The 23230-nt window shown below is 28.7% G+C and overlaps 1 protein-coding gene and 1 long non-coding RNA gene across 3 annotated transcripts in view; one reads left to right on the top strand and one right to left on the bottom strand.

Moving 5' to 3' along the window:
- Positions 1 to 209: 209 nt before the first annotated feature.
- Positions 210 to 2034, bottom strand: LOC145940892 (uncharacterized). Its single transcript, XR_014426085.1, has 3 exons — positions 1365 to 2034; positions 852 to 943; positions 210 to 758 (listed from the first exon to the last, which is right to left on the bottom strand). It is a non-coding gene; the product is annotated as an uncharacterized LOC145940892 (long non-coding RNA).
- Positions 2035 to 6436: 4402 nt separating this feature from the next.
- The window catches only part of LOC145940699 (RNA-binding protein fusilli-like), a 65904-nt gene continuing 49110 nt past the window's right edge, over positions 6437 to 23230 (top strand). For both annotated transcript variants that reach the window (XM_083046141.1, XM_083046139.1), the window contains exon 1: positions 6437 to 7107. In XM_083046141.1, the coding sequence (XP_082902267.1) occupies positions 6937 to 7107 (171 nt within the window). In that variant the 5' untranslated portion in view covers positions 6437 to 6936. The remainder of the gene's footprint in view (positions 7108 to 23230) is intronic.

The raw sequence follows: 23230 nt of genomic DNA, 5'->3' as shown, positions 1-23230 counted from the left end.
AATTTAGAGCAATCATTTTCTGAAAAATTAAAATTGTATTAAAATCTAAAACACTGTATAAATTTTTATAAAAATGACAGTAAATTAAAGTGTTGTACTACTTTATACTTGTATCCCAAATTGAAGCGCAGTAGCTCAAACAATTCTTAAATTATAAATGTTTGATTTTTTGGAAAATAGGTATACATATACATACATAAATACGGACATTTACAAAAAAAAATTTAATTTTTCGTTTTGAAACATTTTGAACACATTGGCATAAAAATCTGAAAAAAAATTTTCACGAAATCAAAGCTTCCCCTTTTATAAAGCAACAGAGAATTTTTAATAATTTCTACTTCATCTCACTACTATTTTCATAATTGTTTTAATCTCTTAACTATCTATTTCCAAATTGATTAGTGATTGAACAATGACGCTATGCAAAGCGTATAAAAAAAGCACATGATATCGCGAATAGACGCAGGAATTATTTTCGGATATGTTTACAATTTTCAAAGAATAAAACATTTTAACGTGTTAACGCTGTTGTATCGCAGCTAACCTCACTCGAATGCCGCAATGTTTGTTTCCTTCTCAAGTGATCCGTTGATGAGTGACGTTCATAAATTTATTTGTGTGATTTTCATCTAATATTCGGCATCCCGTGCTTAAGTTATCACATTGAGAAAGATAAGCAACCCAGGTAGCAAACGTACGTCATTTTGACGTCGATGACGTCATTTTTATGTTTAGTGATATCAGTTTGCTATTTCCTGTATGGAAACGTTGAAAAATTGGCAAAATGTTTTAAGATTATTTTTTTATTCATAAATTTGACAAAACAATGGAAGTTCGGTAAAACGTACCACTAACTTCTTCCTATATATCGTACTAGTACAATTTACTAAATTTATTTTTTTACTTAGGCATTAGTTTTTCTTTATATTTAGATGGACAACTGAAAAAAATATTACAAATTTTATAATTATATTGAGATAATACTTATTTATATTTTTGTGTGATACAAAAAGTAGTTTTGTTAAATTTTTGAAGAGAATTTATGATATTATAAATATGACATTTTTATAAATATGTTTTGTTGCAGAACTTTGTAGAAAATGAAACTTGATTTTTGTTATATTTTAATTTTATTGTTAGAGATATGATTTAAAAACTCATGGATACAATTTAGCAAACTGATATTGTAAATGGTACCAAATACTACTTTTTTTTAATTTTTAATTTACGTTATGAAACAAAGATAAATTTTCGTTAATGTTTAGTGTACATGTATATGTTGTTAACAAAGAACCATAATTTCAAATAAATAAAAAAAGTTATCATTTCTTTGATAGTTTTATTGCAATTTTAATATTTACCTTAGGAGATACGATTTAGCATAGACTTTCCTCTAGAATGATTTAATGATTGATTTAATTTTGGTATAGTCGAAGTATCTCTCGTGAAAGAGAGAATTTTTTTCTTGCTGGTCCGTTGTCCAGACCACTGCCACCGTTCGACGGCATGCACTTGACTTCCCTTACGACTTACGACTGTTACGCGCCGCCGACTTTGACCAATCACGGCCGACGTGCAACAGGTGTCTGGCCAATCTCACGCGGTCGACACGACATCGTTGATCTTGCCTAAGAACTAAACACTCTACTTCTCAGAATATTCCTATTCCGTCGTCAGTCGTTCCAGCGTTTTTCTTGCTTTTTCTATTCTAGCAAGTATATCCCGTGTGCTCTCTCATGTCTCTTCTCACCTAATAATTAGCTGTATTGGAGAGAAATTTGGAGATAAGGTGATGGAATAGTGTCATTCCTGCACAATTGAAAAATTTGTGTTAAATTTAACAGATACCACATGTCCCAGAACAGTTCACAGACATTTTTTTGTTAATTTAACGTAATACGGATGTCAAATAGTGACACGAATACTGTGTTAATATTTTAACACGAAAAAAATGCAAACTTCAAGTAATTTGAAATAACATAGTTTTTCAATGTAAAAATTATACTAAAAAAAATGTTAATTTTACATTTTATCAGCCCTACTTATATTATAGAATAACATCAACACTTTTTTTCTGTAAATTTTAAAAGATAAATCTTGTCACTATAATATAATGCGGAACATTATTTTAAATTTATTATTTAATTTAAAATAGATTTATTTAATTAAATTTATTATTTAATTAAAAATAGATGCACATTATGTTATTTTTACGCTCTTTTTCAGTTATTTTAATAATTTAACATTTGAGTTCAATTATCACAACAGCAATATGTTGAATTAATACATGAATGTGTTAATTCAACATATTGATATAAATATTTAACAGAAAAATTTTAACGGGGACCTTTTTTAATAAAAAAAACACCAATTTTTCAACTGTGTTGCTCGTCATATTTCTATTTTTTTTTTTTTTTTTTTTTAGTATAAATATTAATATACACGTATATACAAATATCATATGCTGTACATTTAGATTTATGAACGTAAAATTGGATAAATTATATTACGAATAATTTGTTTCGTCTTATTTTACTCTTTGCGCGATCGTTCTAAACTTGTTTTAAATTATAAACAGTGTGTTTCGTGACGACAGTGATCATTATTATACAGGAATGAAATATTTTAAGCGAATACGCATCATCACGCGAGCATAAATATGCATGAATTCGTATAATCTGACTGTGTCATTGTTGACGATTGATATATATAAAAAAATGTAAATTTATTACAGCCATTTTTATGACATTTTCTCTTCGAGAATACACGTGGAATAATATAGAAAATTGTATCGTGACATTATATGATTTAGCAAAATTAATTGTATAATTGCATCCAATAAAACTCACATCAGTCTTTCGTTGCTCTGTGCAAAAATCACTACAATTGTGCAATTCAAAGAAGATCTTTTTTTTTATGTATATATAATTTTTTATGCTAAATATGATTTCGATTTCTAAATTGCTCCATCACGTCAGTTTTGAAACAAATTTGCAAGTTAAAGTTGCAAGCAAAGGCTATTTTAATATATTTTGTCATATTATAGCTACGGTACGTGTTGGAGAAGCTTTTTACTACAATCACAAATTAAATATATTATTTAAGCCTTTAAATAAAACTTTAAGCCTTTAAAAAAAATTTGTGTTGACTTTGATAAATAAGATATTTTATATTAGTTAAATGTATAGAGAGAGAGAGAGAGAGAGAGAGAGAGAGAGAGAGAGAGAGAGAGAGAGAGAGAGAGAGAGAGAGAGAGAGAGAGAGAGAGAGAGAGAGTCTATTACAAATTAGATTGTTATAAATTATTATAGAGATTATTATAAACTTAAATTTTTTAGAGTTTATAAATAAACTAAATAAACTAAAAAATAAAATAATTGAAAATTATATCCTCAATAATCTAATTTGTAATAGACTCCACATTTAACCAATATAAATTTCTATTTCACGCAGCAAACGCGATGTCACTGAAAAATTTGTCATTAAAATTAAGGTCGAGGGTTTCCAGATGCATATTCGCAGGAAGTCGCATAAATTCGATGACGTAGCTGCATAATCACACGTTTATCGTGAAATGCCACCATGATGTGTGTGTGTGTGTGTGTGTGTGTGTGTGTGTGTGTGTGTGTGTGTATGGTGTGTATGTGGAAACTGGAATATAAAATAAAAGTTATGTCGATGTTTAATATATAGAATATTTTATCATAAATCAGAGAAATTGGGAGAGGGGGGAGAAAAGAGATGAGGAGATGAAATAATGATACATGCGAGCCAAACAATAATTATAAAAAATCTGAATACTTTATATAATGCAATAGACTGAACGGTATGTTAGAAATTTGTATTAATTATAAAGTATTATTAATAAACTTATAATTTATTAATAATTCTGAAGAGAATTTTGAAATGCCTGCAGTTCGATTCATATACCTTTTTGTTGACTTTCAATTCATACCTTTGATCCTTCTGATTTGTTTTTGCATATATATTATATAAATCTTTAATTATATATATCAATCCTAATATTTTTGTCAATATTTAATGTATCTCGAAAGTGAAAGTGCTCTGTCGCCTTGTTGATTCCGTTGGTAATCTATATTATGTAATTCATTTCTTCGCGGCACCTCTTACAATGAATATCTCGTTTAAAAGAAGAAAGAAAAACAAAAACAAATAATTAAGATTTTAGATAAGTTAGATTTAAAATAGTCTATAAGGAATAGATGTTATGTATGTTGAGTTATGTGTATAGTAATTTTAAATTTATTTGTTAAGAGATAGAATTATACGATAAGATGCATGTTTTTTGTATATACATATATTTTTTCTTTGTTTTTTTTTGTATTTGGAAACGGATGATCCGTTGTAACTTTTAAAGGAACAAATAAAGAATCTATATCTATCTATCAAAAATAAATGTGAAAGGAATCGTTTACCTAAGTATCAAGACCGCGTTCGCGATTATATGAAATATACATAAGCCAGTAATATAAGCCGGTATTGAATACATCGACATGTATTTTATGTATATGTGATCGCACTTAATTATTGACAAGAAAATGATTGCATATAGAAATAGAGTGAACTCTGTACTATACTAGAATGTTCAGTGTATTAAAAACTAGATACGAAAAGAAAAGAAAAAGATAAATAGCTTGGCCACTTTTTTCTCTTTCTATCAGATTTTTGATTGATCAATAATTTATTTCTTTCTCTGTCTAGTATAGCAGAAAATAAAAAAAATTAGCCGCACTTCGTTTTTGAAAAAGCAAATCGTTCCAAATCAATGAAATATTTCGCACTTTTTTTTTCGTTTTCGAATTCTTGATTTTTCTTCTTTCATTTGGCGATTTCTTATAACATAATTTTTCTTCTTCATTTCTTCTTTCTCTTTTATTCAATATGTCGAATTACTTGATTTCCTTCATTTTCTCTTATTCTGCTCATTAGACAAGCAAATATTCGACTCCGCTTTCTCATTTCTTTTCAGGTGACCCAATTCCAATTTCAACATTTTTCCGAACGATATATCTATAATAATATTTCACCAGTTCAAAGCTTATCGGAAAAAATATTTAAAGTGCTTAAATCGATATGAATAATCTATCCATTCCACTCTTCGAATATATATATTTTAAATTAGACACACATTATACGTTGTGTGACGTAGTACGTGACGTTACGTGTATAACGTGTATCCGACTTTACATATATTTCTTTCTTTTTTATCTATGTGGTAAATTAAATTCTTGAATATTTATTACATCTTAACCCGTCAAATTTAACTTCATTATCAATGCGAATTTAAATTCTTTTATTAAATGACTTGTTCAAAAAGAACTCATGCGCAGTAGATACAATTTTTTTCCCTTCCTCTTTCATAATTTAATTTTTAAATGTTTAATATTTATAAGCTTATTATTAATACAAATTAAAAATCCCTAGATATTAGAAATCACTAAATATTTAATTATTTTATTTTATTTACGAGATATAGATCAAATAATGATAAATAGAACAAATATATGATATTGATATAAAAAAATATATGTCCATGAAATATATATTTTTTTTTCTTATTATTTGTTTCTTTCAGGCTCTGAATTAATTATGATTCAAATTATAAAAAAAGAAATATAAAAAAATTACAATTAAAAAGTATCAAAATATATTACCTATGTAAAAACATGTAAAGTAAAAATATGCAAAAAGAGCGTATATAGTAAGTGTAAGTAATTATTAAAGTAATTAAAGCAATTACAATATACTAAATATAACATATACATATAATATATGTATATTTGAGTAATTAACAAAAAACAAAGAAAGAATTGAACTGTTTAAAAAGAACGAAAAAATTACTTTTGAAACAATTTATAGCATCAACATTTTTTAATGTAAAATAGAATTTTATTTTATAATCATAAATCAATAGCAGCATATCTGAAAGGTATTTTATAATTAAGTTGTATAAATTTTTTAGAGAATGTCCAAGGATATCTTTCTTGATAAAATGTTAATTCTCAATTGCGCTCGAAAAGTAAAAGAGAGAGAGAGAGAGAGAGAGAGAGAGAGAGAGAGAGAGAGAGAAAGGGAAAAGCAGGGGAGAAGGAGAGAAAGAGAACCGTTCATAGCGCAACAGGTGTTTTCTCTTCTCTTTCTCTCTCTTTCATCCTTCCTCCTTCTTTCTCTTCATTGAATGTTGAGTATTCTCACGTTATTTACGTATGTATAAATTCCAGCACATTTTAGATATTAATTTATTTTTTCTATTTTTTTTCCGCTCGCGACAAGAACCTTCCTGTAGCGTACGTAGATATTTCTCATTCCTCTCTCTCCTGCCCTCCCCCCTTTTTACGCCCCACTCTATCATCAAGACGCCGAGCGAGTAAAGGTTTCAGCCAACGAGAGAGAGGGACTGCGCAGTCGCCAGGTGAGGCAACGACGACGACGTGTTTGCCTTGTTACGCTCTCACCGGGGGGACATACGGTTAGTTGTTGCATAGAACTTTACGGACTTTCGACGGCGCTCCATTCGAGCGAGCGGCCACGAAAAAAAAGAAAAAAAACAGAAAGAGAGAACTAAAATATAAATATCTCTTGAAGATCAGAAATACCTGCTCTTTCGCGCGAACTTGGATTTTTCCTCCAGGTTACTACAGGTGTGCGTGCCCTCGGTTCAAATCGTCATCGTTGCCATAACCTCAAAAATCACCGCGTTCCGTTTCGTTCCGCGAGAGAAAAAACGATGTTGTCGCGCGTAGTGGATAATCAGTGAATAATCAGTGATAGGGACGTCTCGATATCTCTCGAGACGTCGTGCGAGTGTGTGCACGGAAAGCCGTAATAGCAGGAAGAGGAGGGAGAGGGGGGCCCCAGAATCAACGAGCCAGCACTTCGGAGCTGCCAGGTGTGCGGCTCCCACGGGAAACAATGACGGGGACGAAAACGGGATCAGATAGCGGAGGAGAAGGAGGAGGCTCGCCGAATATCCTGGTTGCCCTTTACGTGGCAACCGCCGGTCTTCAGGGAAATGCGCTCGGCTCCGACGAGGAGGAGATCACGCTACTCGTTTACGTGCTCATCAACGAGCAGCAGAATAAGGTAACATGGAGCAAGAGATAGATAGATGGAGGTAAAAAGAGAGAGGGAAAGAGAGAAAGGATTGTCCGAGGCGCGAAGCGGAAGTGATTCGCCACGGATGAGTTGACTCGCGACTCGGGATTTATCTTTTCGCTACGTCATCTCCCTGTATTGCAACGATCGAAAATTCTGCCGCATTGAAAACATAAACTATAGACGAGATATTAAAATTCCATTATTATGTTCAAATTCATCAATTATGTATATGCGTCACTAATGATATACAAAATGATAAAATGATAACGGTGTCTGTAATGAAGGTGTGTTCATTTTTAGTTTATGCTCTCTCTTGCATTTTCTATTTCAAATAATAGACAAGTATATACGAGGGCAGTTCGATAAGTCAGTGACTTTTACAAGATATGGCACTCAAATCGCAATCTAATTTTATTTCTGATATTTACCATCTTATTTAAGTATACACACCAAGTTTCAAGTAGATCTGTCAAATAGAAATTTTTTGACAGCGTTCTAAAGCGGATAAGTTTGTGTTTTTTGCTAAAATGGAAAAAAGTGAATTTCGTGTGCTAATAAAACATTACTTTTTGCGTGGAAAAACCATTAAGGAAACTGAAGAAAAGCTAAAAAAGTATTATGGGGACTCTGCTCCGTCGCATGGAATGGTTCACAAGTGGTTCACTGAATTTCGTTGTGGTTTTTGGTCGATTGTGAGCAAGCGCGGCACCCATCTGGCCGACAGCTTCTTCATGCCCAAATGTTTATGCAAGATATTAAAAACACGTTCGTTTGAGATGTTTACCATCTTGGCTATCTCGCGTATCTTCACTCGACGGTCGTCCAATACAATATCATGGATTTTATTGACTGTTTCTTCAGTTGTGACCTCATTCGGACGTCCCGGGCCCTCAGCATCATTCGTGCTTGTACGACCACAACGAAATTCAGTGAACCACTTGTGAACCATTCCATGCGACGGAGCAGAGTCCCCATAATACTTTTTTAGCTTTTCTTCAGTTTCCTTAATGGTTTTTCCACGCAAAAAGTAATGTTTTATTAGCACACGAAATTCACTTTTTTCCATTTTAGCAAAAAACACAAACTTATCCGCTTTAGAACGCTGTCAAAAAATTTCTATTTGACAGATCTACTTGAAACTTGGTGTGTATACTTAAATAAGATGGTAAATATCAGAAATAAAATTAGATTGCGATTTGAGTGCCATATCTTGTAAAAGTCACTGACTTATCGAACTGCCCTCGTATATATTCGAATTTTTTGAAAGAAACAAATATCAAATGGACGAAATATAGAAAATATCATTAATGCGAATAATTCAAAAATATAGATGTTTAGATATACTGATTTTTACGTATTTACAATTATTAATTGTCTGAAACCATAATAACAAATCTATCATAAGTCTAACTATTCTGGACTTGAGACCTTTGCGACGTCATATGGAGTTTAGTTATGTAAATTAAAATTATGTAAATTTTTAGTTACGTAAATTTTCTTTCTCTCTTTCTCTCTGTATGTGTGTTCGTTCATATTATAAGGAAAATTATAATTTGAAAAAAGCAGGAAAAATCGCTTACAACAGAGTCCATTTAATCGATTAACCATCGGTTTAAACTTCAATTTTGTTGCTCTACATTATCGTATAAATAAGATAGATAGGACACGTTTGTAATAATTGTGTTAAGATGATTCTGCAAAACATACATCTTTTTGCTAAAATAGAATTTTATAATTATAAGTTATGTTGCATATTTTATGCATGTTTGTGTGTGATGCATTTTATTTATAAAATTTTATAAAGATTGCTACAAAGATTACAATAATTAAATTTAGAATTAATAACTTTAAAATTTAAATTTAAAATAATGACACAATGTATTATACATTACATTTTAAAATTTAAATAATGCTAAAAATTTTTCTGCATGTTTTCCTATCTGTTAATGTTACCTTCGATATACAACACTTCGAAAGAAACGATGAAAAAAAATACAATGATAGAGTCAAAGTCGGTAAAATATATCGTTCTTATATCGCGAAAAAATTGGGATTTACACTCATGATGAACGCGCATGCACAGTCGTGTCGATTGAGCATCATGATTAACGAGATTTCAAAACTTTGTACTTCGGCCTCATCCAACATGTCGACGCGTTGAAAAAGCTACGATCAACAGACAAATCATATGTGTGTCTGTCTTGATTGCGTAGTTCAATAAAAAAAAAAAAAAAAAAAAAAAAACCAGACAAGAGAGTCATTTCTCGTAGTTTATCTTATGACGCTGAATACGAATCCGGATTCTAAATTGCTCCGTCACATCACAAGTTTGAAAAATTTGCAGTTAAAATTATGTAAGAAAGAGTTGTATTTTAATGTATATTTTTTGAAATTTTATTGCAATTAAAATTAAGCATGTTGTCAAGATTTTTAGCTCTCAAAAGGAATTTGTTGTCGATTATAGTTAATAAAATATATTGTGATGGTTAAATATATGTACCTACTGCGTGAAAGTTGCGAATTAAATTTACTAAAGCTCTATCAAATAGTTTTAATTACGTTTGTTCAAACTTAAGGGTTTTTAGGCTAACTAAATATGAATCTGATATGAAAATTGACAAATGTTAAAATAGCAAAATTAATATCAAAAAATTAATGTCAAAATTCAAAAATATTTGGATTTTTGTTAAAATTTACATATATGTATGCTAAACTTTATATAGGTATAAACTTTGAATTTGTCAATTTTACATTAAAGTTATGTGCCGGGTGACAGCAAAAAAGTTACAACTATAAAAATTCAAAGAGCTTTTCTTTTTCCGAAAAATATAATTAAAAGTGATAAAAAGAGATTAAAATTGCACAAATTATGCGCGTTATGTATACAATTTTTTGGGACATAAATATGATATTCTAGGCGATTAAAAACATAATTATTATTCAATTTAAAAATAAAGCGAATTTTAATATAATCAAATAAATTAAAACTTAATAAGATTGATAATAATTTTTTACTTTGCATTTTAATTCTTTACTCTATGTATTACAATTGCTCAATGTAATTAAAATATAAGTGTACATTACACTTATAATGAAAACAAGGATATAAATGGAAAATATTTTACGTTCAAACAAAATAATAAAAATATATTATATATGTATATATTTAGTATATATAGTTTAATTATGAAAAGTTATATTAAATATAGTTTACAAGTAATGAGTTTTTTTAGATGATGATAAGTTTATTTGTTTAAAAATAATTTACATTTTGACTCAAATTTGTTTGACTTTAATTTATTAGAAATTTTGTCTTCAAGATTCTCATTTTTTTAATCATATTTGCCAAGAATATTTAAACTTTTTGCACTTTTTTTTACTTGATAGAATTTTAATAATTTTTAGTAATATTTAACATTAGGAAATATTACAATATTTTTTTACGGACTTTATAACAAAAATTGTATCAAAAGTTATATAATTTTTTTTGAGGTGTGATTTTTTAAAATTTATTAGTTGTTTATTAAATATTAATTAAAAAATGTGCATATATATATGCATACACGTATATACATACATAAAAATAAGGGAATAAATATTATGTTATACGTTAGAAATAAAAAAGTTAAATGTTATTATATTTTTATATTATTATAATTTAAATATTATAAATTTATATTTAAAGCTTTTTTTCATATTTTTTGTCTTATTTAATCTAACAAATTTGAAGATATGATATATCTTTTAAACTAATGAGATTTTCGATCACCATAAGATTTTCATTGAAGACAGAGCATTTCTCTCTCTCTCCTCTCTCTCTCTCTCTCTCTCTCTCTCTCTCTCTCTCTCTTTCTCTCTCTCTCTCTCTTATTAAACCGTTTCTGTCGCATTTGGTTTCCTCCTTATAAAATTTAACTTCTTTGAGAGACTCCAAATCGGGAAATTTTTTAAATATATAAATGAAAAGTAAGATTAAATTCAAATTAAAATGAAGAGAAACGTATAGAAAATAATAGTAATCACAATGTGCGATTTTATAAATTAGAAATCAATTAATTAATTTAAAAAAGTGATTTTTGTATACTAGTTTAAATATTTATTTAGAATATCTCTTTTTTTTGCAAGAATTCTAAATTATATACATGCAATAATGATATAATAAGCGCATAATTAATATAGAATTGAGTCAGAGTGGGTATTATACAACCTATATTTGCATGCAATCAGATATGAATTACCAATTTCGTATTCACTAAGTTGCGAACCATACCACGGTGACGTGGCAAAAATTTATGAAGCCGCGTTGCTCAAAACTGCGTGACTGCGTTTCTTCTCGCGGAAGTTGGTCTCTTTCATCACGAAACTCATGCCATGCCGGTGCATGTCGTTGGTTGCCATTGTTTCTCGAATTATCCAGCGTAGGCGGAGCATCGCGCCCTCGGAAGGTCGTCCATTACCTCCAGCCTCGTATCGTGCAATTACCGTCTGAGCATTTGCTTTCTTTATTTTTTCTTTTTTAATTTCTCCAATCCTTTTCATTTCTTTTCCTGTTTCGACTCTCTCTACCGCGAACTTTCCAATTTTCCAATCGAATCTTCGATTATTATCATCTCTTTCTTAAACTAGCGCCAGACCATGTGTGTACTGATTCGCGATTTGTGGATTATTATACCCGGAAAAGAAAATTCATAGGTACAGGAAAAATAATAAATGAGTAATAATGAATAATAAATGAATAATATAAATATATTACATAATTATATATAAAATATGTATTTAGATGTGTTTTTCTCTTGTATAATCTCTGTCCATATAGATACAGGAAAAATAATAAATGAATAATAATAATAATAATTGAAATAAATTTTATTTTTTAATTTACATTTTAATAATGTAATCGTATTTACAAATATCGAAAAATTGCAAAAAACTTTTTTAAATAAAAATTTTTTTAAAAATTAAAAAGTAAAAATTGAAAATTAAATAAAAATAACAAATGAAAATTAAAAAATAAAAATTTTTAATTTAAAAAAAATTAAGAAAGAGGGACGCCAAACGGACTATAAATTACGATTTTTTAAACATAAAAGTGATTATAACTCGAAAACGACTTATTTCCGGACCTATGTTTATATAACTTTTTTTTCTTCTTTTTGGGTCCCGAATCACCTCTCGAAGTATTGCGGGCAATTTTCCGGACAATCATATATAAATTTTGTTATATAATTTTTTCATTTCATCAAATTTCCTTTTAAAAAAATGTGAAAAAATTCTTTTAATTATTTTTAAATTATTCTTATTTTTTTTCTGTATATATGGACAGAGATTATATAAAAGAAAATAAAACAAGAACACATTTTATACATAATTATATATAGTATATATTTATATTTAATTATATGTAGACTTTTTTACATGTAGAATTATTATATTTTTTTACCTACTCAAAGTCTATCTCGACTTCTTGAATTTGTATAATTTTAACTTGACTCTCAATTTGTTCATATAAAATTTGAAACTTCAAAAGCAGAGTCATTTACATCCACTTTATGTGCGATTCAATGTTGCGTAAAAGTAGTTGTGATACTTTTACGATTGAGTCACCTTCCAGGATTTCTCTAGCAATTTTTGTTGTAATTTAAAGCAACGTTAAAGAAAAAATGCTAAAACAGTAAACAATAAATAAATCTAATACTTATAATCTTGTACTCGTGTCTACTTGTTACAATCTGGTAGCTTAAACGTTGTTTACTTGGATTTACTTTTCTATGTAAGGCTGGAGTTTAAAATTTTACGAATAATATTATATGTTTTATGTATAAATCTTTTATATATAAATCCTTTTTAACTCTAGTCGAATTTTTTATAAACAAATAAATAATTAAATTTTTTCACAAAATGAAAATTGCTCTAATTTTCTTACTTAAATTCAATGAAATAGGAAGTGTGTGTATCTCTACAATTTTGTTTATTTTTGTTTTAAATTTTGCTACATAATTACATAAAAATCATGAATCACTAATACGCAGAATTAAACTTTAGAGTTATATATATTTACATACGACAGATGTTTACTCTCGTAAATCAAAAATCGTGCGAAAAGTTGCACCATATGATATGACTTCTGATAGAAAAATGACCCAAATATTGTACTATAATTGCATTAGAAAGGATGGAATTTCACAATGATTGCATTAAGATGCTTCGCCATAACAGTGGTTTTGTCAGAATAAAATTTAATGATATTTGCCCAAAAATTGATATATTCAATTTAAGATATAAATTATGCACAATTATTGTGTTGTATTTATTATAATGATTGTGTAATATTTCATGTTATAACAAAATTATAATTTCAGAATAATTGTATATCTTTTTAAGACATATATATTTATTCATTTTATTTCATAAAATATTTTAAAAATAATAAAACTCAATATATTTATCAAGTATTAGGTAATTTCTTTTCAAATTTAATTTTGCTAATATTTCACCAAGATGATTTGCCATAACGTTATTATTTTGCTAAAATACTATTTAGAAATAAATTGTGCAAATATTTATATATATTTGCTCAAAAGTCTAAATTGTTACATGTATTGTTTCAAATATAGATACATAATTGCAGCATTTCAAATTTTATTCAGATTTTGTCATATAATTTTATAAATGTTTTTCTATCGGGGACGTTTCTCTCGTTTCGAGAAATGTAGCACACAACATACGCTCACATTGCGGCGCAACAGGTGTGCGCCTTTATATTCTTTGCGAATTGCGTTTTAAGGTGGGTATACATGAATCTTATCACGAAACGAAACCTTCATGAACGTTCGATTTGCGTTCGAAACTTTGGGCCCGTTTATATCAAAAAGACAGTACATAAAAAGAAATTCGTGATAAGATCAGTATGATAAGAATATATAGCCCAAAACGCGAACAACGCAAAAAAAAGAGCGAAAGATGAATGTCCGAAAATTCGCATTCGCTTTTCCGTTTGTTGTTCTTTCGCTCATGTATATACCACCTTAACACACACAGTACGATTACCCGGGTTCCATCTGGTCGGCCGTTTCCTTTTTCTCTCGAGTCACATACCTGCCTGTCTATAATCTCGAATGGTGGAATCTCCCTCTCCCTGAATGGGGACAACGGCCGCGAGAGCGAGCAGCGCTCCTCTCGCTACTTGCAAGGCACGCTATATAAAGAGGAAGTTGTAAAAATAAGCAACGCGCCGGCGCTGCTGTTGCCAATGATGATATCGACGTTAGATAGCGGTCGTTAGATCTCTGATGTAACGCGCCGTTCGAAAATCGGTATTTCAACTTGCAAAATTGGAGCCTTTAGAAAAATATTTACAAGAGAACGCAATATTTACGAATATAGCTAATTTAATCATTTTAATACGTTTAATGTATTCATTAAAATTATTAAAATTAATATATTTTTTATTAGAGAAAGAGAAATATATTTATTTCTAATATTTTTTATTAGAAAAAGAGAAATTTATAAAAATTATACATAAATCATCAATTTGCATATAGGGGAAAGTATAAACCCCCCTATAAGATAAATATTAAAATTACAATAAAACTCAAAAAAATGACAAAATTTTTTTATTTATTTGAAATTGTGGTTCTTTGTCAACGTATTGATACGTTAACGTAATATACGTTAACATTAACGAAAATTTATCTTTGTTTCATATCGTAAATTAAAAATTTAAAAAAAGGTAGTATTTGGTACGATTTACAATATCAGTTTGCTAAATTGTATCCATGAGTTTTTAAATCGTACCTCTAACAATAAAATTAAAATATTGTAACAAAAATAAAGTTTCCTTTTCTACAAAAGTTCTCAGTCTGAAACAAAACATCTATAAGAATGTCATATTTATAATCAAAAATTCACTTCAAAAATTTAACAAAAATATTTTTTGTATTACACAAAAATATAAATAAATATTATCTCAATATAATTATAAAATTTGATAATATTTTCTTCAAATGTCCATCTAAATATAAAGAAAAAAAACTAATCCTAAATGAAAAAATAAATTTTGTAAATTGTACCAGTATGATATAGGTAAAAGTTAGTGGTACGTTTTACTGGTTTTACCGAACTTCCATTGCTTTGTCAAATTTGTGAACAAAAAATAATCCTAAAATATTTTGCCGATTTTTCAACGCTTCTATATACAGGATTAAATAAGATGAAAAAATGCTTTAAAAATAAGTTTAATTGCTTATATCTTTCTCAATGTAATAGCTTAGGCATGGGGTGCCGAATATTAGATGAAAATCACACAAAATAAATTTATGAACGTCACTCATCAACGGATCGCTTGAGAAGGAAACAAACATTACGGCATTCTGTAAGTGAGGCTAGGTGCGATACAACAGCGTTAATACCTTAAAATATTTTAACTCTGTTTAAAAAATACAGTAGAGGTACGATTTAATAAATGGTTTAGCATACTGTTCCCTAGGTTATAAAGCAATCCAATTAATTTTTTATTTATGAACTTGTGATTAAAATTGTATTGTATTATATAATACGCGCGCGCGCATTATTTATGCACAGTAGAGTCTCATTAAATTTGGTGCTATGGGCGAGAGGAACGCGGAAAAATCTTAAAAAAGAAAAATTAAAATATATATTCCCTCCCCACAGAACGCGAAGTTGTCCAATCGTCGTATACTTGCGCGAACGCAAATGCGCATGCGAAGCTATTAAGCCCTATCTACATAAGACGCAAAACGTGGGTCGCAAGTCGCAGAACGCAAAACTCAAGACAAATATGACAAGAATATAAATATAAATATGACAAGATATGTCCTGATTGAGGTTGCTTCGACACAGAACACAAAAAAGATGAAATGCCTAACTTCTGTGTATTCTGTGTATTGAAGCATGCGGCCTGAAATAAGTCATGCTGCGTCAAATCTTGCGATCTGCGACTTGCGTTTTGCGTCTTATGTAGATAGACCTTTAACATTATGGCTGCGTTTCAGAATTCACTAGCAGCATGTTGTCATCCTTGTTGTTCATCGACAAGGATAACAACATGCTGGCAATAATTCCGGAAAGCAGCTAATGTATAGATGCGTGCGCTATCACCTAACGGACCCTATTATGAGATGGAAGGGGCGCGACATTAGTGTTCGTGAAACTATGTGAATAGAGAGGTATCAAAATTATCACAGTTGAAAAATTTGTGTTAAATGTAACAGATATCACATGTCCCAAACGGTCCACAAAAATTTTTGTGTTAGTTTAACACGACATAATACGGATATGTTGAATGGTCACACGAATGCTGTGTTGATATCTTAATACAAAAAAATGCAAACTTCAAGTAATTTGAAAAAAATTTTGTGTAAAATTAACATAGTTTTAATGTAAAAATTAACTAAAAGAATGTTAATTTTACATTTTATCATCCCTATTTATAATATAAAATAAAATTTTTTTAAATTAAATTTTAACAGATAAATTTTGTCACTTAATAATATGGAACATATTTATTATATAATATTAAAAATAGACACATTGTATTATTTTTACACTTTTTTTCAGGTGTTTTAATAATTGTAACGTGTTAGGAAGAAGGCTTACTGCAACCATACACGTACACATATAAAATTAAGTAAGATGTGATGACTTTCAGTTATCAAAAGGAATTTGTTGTGTCAATTATGGTTAATAAGAGTCCAAAAAACAATATGCAGGAAAAGTTTGTTGTTATACATTTTTACTGCATCCAAACAATAATTACATAAAATTATATAAAAATTTGCTTCAATGTATATTTTTTGATATAAAAATCTACTTTTTCTACAATAATAATAATATATCCAAGAATATATCAGAATAGTGTATCAATTGGGAATAAAACTATACATAATACATAATTTAATTTTTTATTTATCATATTTTAACATTAAAATTGTTAAATGTTTAATAACGTATAATACGATTGTATATTTTACAGAGGTATTTTTATGTATATATGTTTTAACATAATTATAATATACAAGATGTCCCATTTAAAACAGCCGAATATTTTGAAAACTGAGCCCGGCAGGCAACAATATTTTGAACTTAATAAAGTTTTGAGAAGGCAAAAAGAGTTAGTAATCTTGAATTTTAATTAAGATCATTTTTTAAGATTATGTGAAGATTTATCTTATTTTTTTAAATAAAAGAAAAAGAAGTATATAATAAAGCAGATTTTTAAAAATTACACAATTTTACGTAGAAAGCTGCTAACTAAGACGTAATTTAAATTCAATAGTTTAAGAATTATTTAGCAATGAAAAATGTATATTTCCATTAATTTCCACTAACAATGATGTGCGCGCAAACTTGTATATGTGTATGTGTGTGTGTAAATGCTTACCCATTAATTAACAAATGTTTAAAAGTATTACATTCGCATAAATTAATTCATCTTTTAAAATTATTTACAGTTCAAAGCAATACTTCGTAGAAAATATTTCTGCAGATCATACGTATTCGACTTTCCATATTATTTCGATTGTTGGTCGAGTAAAAATAGAATTTTTAATAAAACTCTTTAAAAAGAAATTAAAATATTTTGTAATAAAATGTATAATTTAGTAACATAATCGAATAAAATTGAAAATATCTTCTAACATTTATTGTTTTACGAAAAAAAGGAAGGCTCTATGCTCTATCAGATAATTATTCAATATTCCACCACAGAAAATTCAGGCTCTATTTTGGAAATTTATCTGTCTAGGCCAATGAGGATTTTTGGCCGCCCAGTAATGATAATTGTGACGATTTAATTTTCTGTATTAAAAATAACTTTGTGCTAAATAATACAGTGTGCTAAATAAAATTTAAAAAATCTAAATTAATCTTCAATCTCTGCTACAATCAACAACAAAAATTTAATCTTTATCGTATGTCAAGTTCGGTAATTGCCTGTGTGAGAGTTATGCGTCCGGGATGGAAACAATAATTTGTCAAAATCCTACTTGCTTTATTAAATAGAATAGTTAGTTTTTTCAATTTTTTTTGAACTTATGTGAGGGTTGATGGCGATCATTTTTAAAACAAGGAAAAGTCGAGCATTATCGTCATGAGTTGAATCTTTGTGTTGTCTTAATCTTCTGACAACATATACCTACAATCTCTCATTTCAATTCAACATATATTACCAAATGCGATGGCTAATGAGCACGTTCAAGAAATCTTTTCCGGTATAAACAAGAAGCCATCTTAAATAAGAAGCTATTCTTGAAGAATAAAAAGAATGTTTACAATCTCATTTGTTTTCTAGAATAAGTTGGCATTTTGTTTTAATTCTAAATTCTAATATTAAAATTAATTTGTTTCTTTTAGAACTTATATTTTGTAACATAGTATTAATGCTAATTAGAAAATTTAGAGAATTAATTACCAATAGAAAAGAAATTGTATAATACGGATAATGCGGGTAGTTTTGTAACAAATGTTAGTTATGTAAAAGATATGCGTCTAATGATATGTTGTTTAATTGAAAATTTCAGCATGCATGCAACAACTAAAAAAAACAATTTAATTACAAAATTTATTTTTTAATCCAATATTTTAACTTAATTTTTCAATTTTTTATTTGATTTTATTTATTTGAATTATGTAAATCTTAAGCAGTTTATTTCAAATCAGATGCATACACACATGCACACGCGTTAACATGCTCAGGTGGACAAATGAACACACGTGTGTGTGCGCACAAGCGCGCATGCGCAAACAGACGAACGATAAACAGACTAATAATACACAGCCATTTGAAAAGCAAGGAGACTCACGCTAATCAAGCATCTCAAAGGGATTAAATACCTGTCACGTTCTCATCGTTAATCCTGGAGATAATGCTAAGAGAATTTATATACATCTATTTATACGCATGCAAGCACACGCACACACACACGCACACACAAATTCGCGCGCGCATCATTATTGGTGGAAATTAATAAACTTACATTTTTCATTGCTAAATAACTTCTAAACTATTAAACTGAGGCCGTACATGTCTTAAGAGTTTTCTAAACAAAATTAAGTGATTTTTTAGAATTTGCTATAAGAAATAGATATTAAAATAGATTTAGTTACTAAAAATAGATTTTATTTAAAAAACTAGATACACTTTTACATACGATCTTGACATTAAATGTTTTTATTCGTAATTAATTATATGTTGTTTTTATTAATACATTATTATGTTTAGAAAATTTTTCTATTTTAATATAGGGGAAACTATGCTAAATCGTATCGTTGGTTAAAAATCGTACCTCTACTGTGTATTTCTTAAACAGAGTTCAAATATTTTGAGGTGCTAACGCTGTTATACTGCAGCTAGCCTCACTCAAATGCCGCAATATTTGTTTTCTTTTCAAGCGGATGTTGATGAGTGACGTTCATAAATTTATTTTGTGTGATTCTTATTTAATATTCCGGCATTCCGTGCTATCACATTGAGAAAGATAAGCAATTAAACTTATTATTAGAGCATTTTTCATCTTATTTAATCCTGTATGTGGAAACGTTGAAAAATCGACAAAATGTTTTAAGATTGTTTTTTTATTCATAAATGTGACAAAGCAATGGAAGTTCAATAAAACGTATCACTAACTTTTTCCTATCGTACTATTTACTAAACTTATTTTTTTATTCAGGCATAATTTTTTTCTTTATATTTAGATGGACAACCAAAGAAAATTTTATCAAATTTTATAATTATATTGAGATAATACTTATTTATATTTTTGTGTAATGCAAAAGGTATTTTTGTTAAATTTTTGAAGAGAATTTATAATTATAAATATAACATTCTTATAGATAATATTTTGTTGCAGACTGCGGATTTTTGTAAAAAATAAAACTTTAGTTTTGTTAATTTTTTAAATTTTATTGTTGGAGGTATGATTGAACAAATCGATATTGTAAATCGTATCAAATACTACTCTTTTTTAATTTTTAATTTACGATATGAAACAATAATAAATTTAATTACTGTTTAACGTATATCGTTGACAGAGAACCATTTTATTCAAATGAATGAAAAAATTTTGTCATTTCTTTGATAGTTTTATGACAATTTTAATATTTACCTTAGGGGATACGATTTAGCATACTTTCTCCTATATATTGTGTACAAATATTGAAAATTTTGAATTTTTTTCGATTTTCAAAAATAAAACAGTTGAGATCAAATAGAATCAAAATGACTGATCTCCCCGAATTCATGTAGCTCTATGTGCGGGATTCTATTGCAATATGCAGCACCCAACCGGAAGAATTACGCGTAAACGCAATCGATGTGCGATCGATTTCCGCCTTTCTCTTCCTTCTTCTCTCGAGTAACTGAAGTGCGAGCACGTGTCGATTTTTGCAGCTAACTCATCGTTCAAAGATCCAACTCGGATCTCATTTCGACATAATTAAAATACCGTGATCGTCTGAAATAGTGTGATATCGTAATCGTCGCACATCAAAATCCAATCGCGGTTCGTGTAAACCAGCTATATGTTCTTAAAATTCATACACAATTTATAATAATATAAATAGTTTCCATTATTTTTTATTGAAAACATTGTTTCTATTCTTATTATTGCTCCCGCGTTTTAAGGTGATCTATATCGTGAAACTCTATAGTCACAATTTTTTAATTTCAAAAAATTGCTACTACAAGTACAATTCAAAAATTCTACAATTTTAATTATTGTAGTTATTTTTTTTAACTCCTGAAATTAAGAACCACGCTTAGTTAGAACTAAAAACTCATCTTGTCTTCGTTGTTAATTCCGGATTATAATAACAGAGAGACTCTTTCATTAAAAAGTAGCAAACATATTAGATCCGCCATTATATATTTTTAAATTTTGACTGCAGATTTTATATTAGAAGCCTCAATAATCCTTATGTACACAGCTATGTATGTCTAAAGCCTGATTGCACCAACGTTATTTTAGCTTTAAACGAGACTTAAATATGTATCAGATCAATAAAGATTGATCTTTCTTTCTAAATAAATAAATATTTAGAAAGAAACATAAAGATAAACACATGTCAAATCTCGCTTAAAGCTAAAATAACGTTGGTGCAGTCAGGTCTAAGTCATAACTAAATTTCTTAAAATTATAGCCGTCATATTGAATCTATTTAAATTTAAAAAATTTTTTTATCTTTATATTTTGTAATGTAACTTCAAATTTCAACGAGCTCAAAAACTCCTATATACTAAATTTTAGTAAAATATGTTAAAATGAAAAATTTGTGCCGCAAACGATTAATTATGTTTATTCATTGTCAGATTCAAAAGTATTTTAGGTCGCTGAATATACGAATCCGATGTCCTCAAATTGATAAAATTAAAATAATAGTATTATTATAAATGTAAAAATTTTTTTAATGTTTGGATTTTTTTGCAAATATTTATGTACTACACAAATATGGAAAAATTTAGACTTTTTGAATTTATTAAGTTTGACATTAGATTCGTATATTTAGCAAACTGTTATGATTGGTATCTTTTTTAATTAATTCCTTTTTAATTATTATAAAATGAAGACTTTTCTACTCGGTTTAATCTGCTCTATTTGCACACAATTTTGTTGCAAAAAAACTGTGCTTAAGGGATCAAGGTAATCAGAGTGATTTTCCGCTTCATCAAATTGCCTTTTTTATGAAGATCAAAGTAGGCTAATGCAAAAATTCTGGAAATTTTACGACTTTGTGACCTTTCATGGAAAAAATTGGGATAGGACGAAAAATATCGTAGCTTTAAAATCAAAAACTTTCCCTTTAAAATGATGCCAAAATCGTTACTCTACTGATGCCTAGGAACTGAGCTATCGGACTCCAAACTTATCTTATATTTTAGGATTTTAGGAGTAAATATCAACACGTTAGATGTAGATGAAGGTTGTTTTGAAATTATGAATTATTAATTAATTTTAAATTATTATTATTATTAATTGCCAGTAATATAGTACAATTTCTAATAACTTTTGCAATGAACTTGTATTATAGTTATTTCATTAGATATATTACGTTGGTATCGCAAGATTTGCTAAAGCATACTCATAAGAAGCGAAAGAATACTCACTTATAGCAACAGCAAGGCTATGACTATTGAACTCGCCATTTAGAGATACAAAACAAGGAATATATCCATTTATAAATTGAAATCAGATTTAAAAGCGTAAATTTAAAACCTCGTAAATTTATATATTTGAAACACTCTTTCATATTTAAATTTTTACTTAAGTGAGTACACTTTTGCAATTTCTACTTGAACGATTCGAAAAGACACATTTGCTATATGATTTCCTTCGTTCAAACACGTGACATTAAAATCAAGAAATCAGCGGCTTATGACATTCAGGATCGTTTTTTTACAATGTTTTTCAAGGATACAAACAATCGTTTAATTATACATGCATGCATGAGCACACGTGGATAAAGAAATCGTGAGTGAAAGTCTTATTTTTTTTTGTTTTTTTGAGTAACAGCACGAATATACGAAGTCTTTGCGTTATTCGTCTATTAATATAGACAGATCTGAATTTTTCATAAGTTGTTTTCAACACGAATAAACCATTGAACCTTCGGTCTCCTCTTTGAGAGACTCGGCTGTAATCTTCTGTAACCAACATTCTGTTCGTGATACAAATTGCTTTTGCAACCGACTGCCCCGTCCCAGCAAGGGAAGGGAAAGAAGGAAGGGGGAGTCCACCATCTTTTCTCCCTTCCCTCCTTCGTTCGCGATGGCTTCTCCCACTCGATCGAGAATTTCAACTATGGTCGCTGACTGCGAATCAAGATTACGACAACTGCAAACGCCAAGCCACTCAATCAAATATAAAAAACAAGATGCGAAAATCGCAAACGAAATCATCATGAAGATAATTAAGTCCGTATATTTATAAGAAAATTCTAGTTTAATGAAAGAGAAATTCTATAATCTCTAAAAAATGTCTTATTTTAATTATTTATTACTTTGATTAATCTACAATTAAATAAAGTGATTTTTATATCAGGAATGATAATCTGTTATGATTTTTGTAGGATATAATGTCAAGTGCTTGGTTTGTGT

The sequence above is a fragment of the Prenolepis imparis genome, unplaced genomic scaffold (assembly GCF_030444845.1).
Source record: "Prenolepis imparis isolate NDT839.2.m4 unplaced genomic scaffold, iyPreImpa1.0 SCAF_9, whole genome shotgun sequence".
Classification (NCBI taxonomy): domain Eukaryota; kingdom Metazoa; phylum Arthropoda; class Insecta; order Hymenoptera; family Formicidae; genus Prenolepis; species Prenolepis imparis.
The sequence above is the reverse complement of the archived record's forward strand: the minus strand, read 5'-3'. Positions and strand labels throughout refer to the sequence as shown.